Source organism: Drosophila serrata, unplaced genomic scaffold (assembly GCF_035046125.1).
Source record: "Drosophila serrata isolate PLE 108 unplaced genomic scaffold, ASM3504612v1 contig_245, whole genome shotgun sequence".
In the NCBI taxonomy this organism is placed as follows: Eukaryota; Metazoa; Arthropoda; class Insecta; order Diptera; family Drosophilidae; genus Drosophila; species Drosophila serrata.
This window is the reverse complement of record NW_028257143.1, coordinates 3560486-3566438: the sequence shown is the minus strand read 5'-3', so window position 1 is coordinate 3566438 and position 5953 is coordinate 3560486. Positions and strand designations below refer to the sequence as shown.

General features: G+C 41.6%; 1 protein-coding gene across 1 annotated transcript; it reads right to left on the bottom strand.

Annotated features, from left to right (window-relative positions):
- Positions 1 to 2858: 2858 nt before the first annotated feature.
- On the bottom strand, positions 2859 to 5251 carry LOC110185048 (prolyl endopeptidase). The gene has a single exon (XM_020953710.2). The coding sequence runs from the start codon at positions 5118 to 5120 to the stop codon at positions 2919 to 2921; it is 2202 nt and encodes a 733-aa protein (XP_020809369.2). The 5' UTR covers positions 5121 to 5251; the 3' UTR covers positions 2859 to 2918.
- Between the last annotated feature and the right edge of the window lie 702 nt (positions 5252 to 5953).

The following is a 5953-nucleotide window of genomic DNA, read 5'->3' as shown; positions in this document are numbered from 1 at the left end:
GTCGAGTTTGGGATCTGACATGTTTGATTTGTGCCTGTGATTGATTGATTGCTGCGACTCGCGCTTCACTCTGCCATGAGTTTCAAGTAATGATTTTCGATTTTGCGCAGGCCGCGTGATATAAAAACTCTCTTCTGGATTGGTTCCCACAAATAATGACATTGCGACTTTAACGCAACGAACATGATGGAAAAGGCCGCGTCCACGGATCTGGAAATCTGATTGACAACTTAACTGATCAGAGCTGGGATCTGGAATCAGAATCGGCGTTGAGATCGACGATTGAACTGAGAAACTTACTCCGTGCGTGACTCTGTTGCAACGTTGTGAAATGCCAATTGCTATACAATCTTATCATCGATAAAGGCTTGTTAATAAGTACAACGTTTAAGCTATGAATTTCTAGAGGGGTTTAAAAACTTGAATTTAGAAGATTCCCTATTTAATTTACGATATTACCTGTAATGCCAGACCAGCGAAATTTCATAAATTTTTATTCCGTAAATGTAATGCAAGAAACAAAATTACATTTATCATATTTTACCATCATCATTTGTCGATTGCCTATAAATGTGCAATAAAATTAACTGCGTTGGCTTCAATTAAAATTCTTGCTTTGTCTTGCAATGTTATTTAAATTCAATTCTTAGTAAAGCTAATACACGAATTGACAATCATGAAGTGAATGCAGAAATCGATTACGATATTAGGTTTAGGTCCCGCATGAACAAAGGTTTTTTTTTCATTCATTAACATATTTAAAACTGTATCCATAAATATTTAAATTTAAAAATTACTATATATTTTGAATTCATTAAAAACTATTCAGATTTAAAGCTGTTACGCTAAATATGTAAACTAGGGTCAAACTATCCATCAATATTGCTTATGTTAAATAAACTTTGTCAAAATGAGTTCTAAATGAATAATTTAGAATTTAAATACTATATCATTTTTAATAGTGAATTGATAAAACTTGACACTGACATTTGAATATTAATTTATTTTAAAAATTAATTTATTTCAGTGTATTGCTGTTCCTGTGAACTGGCATCACCATCGCTTGCCAATATCTGTTAACAAAACTAAAGGAATCCACGCAAAGTGAGTTAGTTATTCGGCCACTCGTCTTGGACGACTTCGTCCTCGTCTGGGCCAATATCTTTAGCATCTGCGTCCATAAATAAGCCAGGGACAGTAGAATGTTTCAACACAAGGGCCTCGCCTCGAAGTCTTTTGGCCATCTTGACATTCGCATAAGTGAAGGAAGCAACCGAAACAGGCCCAAACTTGGTTCGTTTTTGGTTTCTCGGCTTGGGTCATGTGCACCATTATGCATCGAAAGGTGAAGGAATTTGCATCAACCTCCAATCGATTGGTAGATTATTGGAATCTTTCTCAGGGCTCCGAATGCAAGAGGAACTTAGTTATAAATACTTGAAGATGGATCAATTGAGATCATACCGATCTTCGGGAGCAAAGGAAATAGAATAGAAATAAAGGTGACTAAAGTTGTGGTATCTAAGACTTACGCAATTAATTGCCGAAAATAGTGTGGCCCTGTACAAGTAAGAATGCCAATTAGACACCTCGCTGAATCAATTGACAACTTTGGAATTCAATCCAAGCAAATCTCAACAGATGCCAGCCCAGGGACTCGTGAACTGTCAGCATCAAGCTCCCAAAATAAGCAGAGAAAACAAGGCAGAGAAGTGAAAAACAGCCTTGCGTGTATGTCGCGTACTTTGATATCAGCCAAGAGGAATCTCCCTTGGCCAACGCCAAACAAGCTGGACAAAATGCAGACAGAAAGTGAGAAGCGGAGAGATTTTAATTACATCTACCACACCGTACTGTACTGCGGTAAGACTGGGCCTCGTTCGACTGCCTCGCAATTATTTACATTAACACGATCACAACTCAGAGACACTGCACATGCATCATCGTGTTGCGATGTCGATCGAGATCTCCAGACTCCAGCCTCCGGCCTCCGAGTTGGAGTCCGACTCCGACTTCGACTCCGACTCCGGGGCAGACAACAGTCGCTGTCTGTGTGCCTGCCATGTATGCATATTAATTTATTGGAATCATGTTAGTGAGTCGATATTGATACAAATCCATTTTCGATCGCGTTTCCCCGATACCAAAGGCTGGGCCAGAGGGACCCGCAGACCCATGCTGGGTGCCCCAAGTTGGCAGCAGACACTACCAACTACCTAAACGCTCTCCTCCCAGCATCTGTGGGCAGAAGCTGCCTTCGGTGCGCCTCTGGCAGCTTCTGTTTCCGCCCTCCTCTGCACGGATCCGCAGGTTCTCCTTAGTCCTAAAGCCCCTTTACACACATATCTACATATATCGCATGCTCAGCGACCGTATTGAGCGTTAATCGTCCCGACTATCATGCGATTACGGAGTAAGGCTCCTCAGAATGGAAGCATCTCCACTGTGACAGCTGCGATGTTTGGGCACCTTTTTTTCTAATTAAACTGAAATTTAAATTGATTAAACATTTGATTTACGACATCAAGCAGAGATTCCTTAAGGTCTTGTGTGACGAGCAGGTCCAGGAGATCAGGGGGAAGTCCGATAGTTAAGCGATGATTGAAATGATACCGATAGATAAAGTAGAAGAAGAGTTAGAGAAATCAAGAAGCACGTACTGTGGTTTTTCAAAGCGCTATTATTAGTTTTATTTAGTTTTCCTTATGTTCACCGCTCTTAAACGTATTCAATAGACATACTCCCCCACTCGGAAAAGCCATCCCTTCACACTTGTCTCAATGCCGAGTATTAATCTAAGCTTTTACTTTTGAGGGCCCTTTAAAAGTGTCTTATACAAATAATATAAAAAAGACTAATAAACTCAATAAGTCATTATTTTGTGTATACTTCATTTACATGAAATTTATAATGGTTCACTAAAGATTGAAGGTATCAATGTTGAGGGTCTTTTTGAAGAATGTCATTATATCCGTGACCTCGCTAATGCGCATCTTAGTTGGCTTTCCAGCTCCATGGCCAGCGTTGGTGTAAACTCTTAGCAGAATGGGATTAAGTTGGTATTCCGAATGCCGCACGGCTTCCTGGAGAGCAGCCGTAAATTTGAGGGAATGCAAGGGACTCACGCGATCGTCGTGATCCGCCGTCAGGATCAAGGTGGCAGGATACTCCTCGTTCGGGTTCAATGGAAAGTGAACGTTGTGCAAGGGTGAGTATTTGAACAGGTTGGCAAAGTGCTCCCTATCATCGGGATTGCCATAGTCCGAGCACCAGGCGTGTCCTATGGTAAACTTGTGAAACCGCAGCATGTCCATGACTCCAACTTGGGCAACTGCTGCTCCAAAGAGATCCGGACGCTGATTGATGCAGGCAGCCACCAAGAGACCACCATTGGAGGCACCCTGTATGGCCAGACGATCCTTTGTGGTGTAATTGTTCTGAGCCAAGAACTTAGCAGCAGCCTGAAAATCGTCGAATACATTTTGTTTGTTCAACAATCTTCCGCCATTGTGCCAGTTGATGCCATACTCGCCACCTCCCCTGAGGTTGGGAAAGGCCAGGATACCGTCGAATGTGTCCATGAACATCAGGCCAGTGATGCCAAAGGACGGCATTAGACTGTAATTAAATCCACCATATCCGCTCATCAAACATGGTCGAGGCTGTAGAATGGTCCTTTTCTTTCGTACGATAAACATGGGAATGCGAGTACCATCCTTGCTCTTATAAAACACTTGCTCCACCACATAATCATCCCGGTTAAAGCCCTCTAGGTTTAGCGCGATTTCTCTCACGACTTTGGGCTTTTCCATCGGATTGGCAAAGTCGTAGTGATAGGTTATGCCTGGCGTCAGGAATGATGAGAAGCTGTAGAAAATGTCCGAAGAATTCCTTTTGCCTGAAATTGCATTTACAGTTCCAATATCCAAGCCGAATTGTCGGATAAGTGTTCCAGTTTTCAACTCAAAGGCTTGCAGAATATTCTTCACATCCCGATTGTAGCAAACCACGAGCTTGTCCTCATTAACGCACTTTGCCCAATCCAGAACATCCGTCTTATGTTCGGGTATCAGAGTTTTCCAGTTTTTCTCGGCGGGAATCGCAAAGTCGATGATCACCACCCGATATTTGGGTGCATCTTTGTTAGTATGGAAATACATTTTCGATCCCTCGTTGGTTATGTAAGCGTAGTCGGCCTCAAATTTGTCAACAATCGGCTTAACCGTCAGCTTAGAATTGATCTCCTGTCCCTCCTTCAAGTCGGCATAGTACACCAGGTTATCCCGGACGGTGTGGCCAATGCATATAATCAAGTATTTTCCACAGTCGGATACATTGGTCTGAAAGTGCCAGGACGGATGTTCCGGAAACTCTGCCACCAATGTATCTTTATCCTGACTCTCCCCCACACGATGATAATAAAGCTTTTGGTTTTCATTCCGCTTCGTCTCCGATCCATCAGTTTTCCCCTTTTGGTCGGGATATCGGCCATAAAAGAAGCCCTTGTTGTCCTTCGTCCAGGAGGGATCCGAAAACTTTACCTTCTCTAGGACCTCTGGAAAATCCGTGCGTTCCTTAGTCTTGCGAATGCGTATTTTTTTCCAATCTGAGCCACTTTCACTCAGTCCGTAAGCCATATAAGCCCCGTCTTCAGAGAATTTCTGCTGGCTTAAAGCAATTGTCCCATCGTCGGATAGGCTGTTGGGATCGAGAAAGACAACCTCCGGGCCCTCCAGAGTCTCCTGTTGAATCAAAACACTTTGATTCTGGAGGCCAGTGTTCTTGAAGAAATAGATAAAGTCACCGTGACGCATGGGACATCCGTATTTCGGAAAATTCCAGAGCTTAGTCAGTTTTGTATCAATCATATTCCTCTCATGGCATCTCTCCAGAAACGGTTGACTGATGCTGTTCTGGGCATCGACAAACATCTTCGTTTCTGTCGAATCGGGATCTTCAAGCCAACGGTAAACATCCCTGATTCGATATTCATGAATCATTTCTTCCACCTCAGTGTCCTTGCGAGCCTCAGGATACGCATTCCGAAAGTTTCTTTCCTCTTCACCCGGAAAACTCACATTGTTCATGGGCCGATTGACCCGAATTTGTGGCCTCGACATCGTGACTTGATTTTCAAAAAGCACAAGAAGCTTCTTTTTTACGCAACGAAAAAAAAATTTTGCATTTTTTAATTTTGAATTTTGAATGAAGGTTCTTATTGAAATGACATTTCCGTAAGAAAGATAGGTTGATTTATAAAAATGGGACAGGAGAAATCTTTGAAAACCATATAGAAGAATTTTTTTATGATCAGCATATGTCTTTATCCATGGTGTTTAGTGCTACTTTCTACACTCATTGTTAAAATCTATGTAAAGTTTCTGCTGAAAAATATAATTTCTTCTGTTAGAAAATGTGAGAGCTAACCAAAGACACTGTCTGTCCGTCTGTGTCCGTAGTCCCCCTGTTAAGGTTTTTCGGACACATAAAGTCCCTGATAAAAAAGTTTGACTTTCTTATGAGCTATTTGAGAGCTAACATTACCAGGTAGCTTAATTCTCTGTCAACTTTTTGTATCTGTTAAGTATTTTAAAATATTATCCGATAGAAACAAAGGATAACATTTTCAAATTTTGACTGTTTAAAAATTTAATTAACTAATAGGAGGATTTACAACTTTGGATAGACGTTTTAATTTGTTTGTAGTCCTAACTGAGGTATTCCTTTTTTATATTATTTAGTGGATATTTACTTTGGTGTTGCTTTTTAGTCTTCATCGTATTCACCTTACAATGTAAGAGGGCTGAGGGATGAGGCTTACAAAGAGATGGTCGTAATGTTTTCTAACCAAGAAGAGGGGTTCCAACTGGACATATTGACGTCTATGGAACGCTCTACTGACTGCTGGTGGACCAGCTGTAAGCCTGAGCACGCTGAGCATGTCAACAAGTCG

Excerpts from the sequence above, each read along its gene's own strand:
- LOC110185048 (XM_020953710.2), bottom strand. The coding sequence starts at position 5,120 with ATGTCGAGGCCACAAATTCGGGTCAATCGGCCCATGAACAATGTGAGT.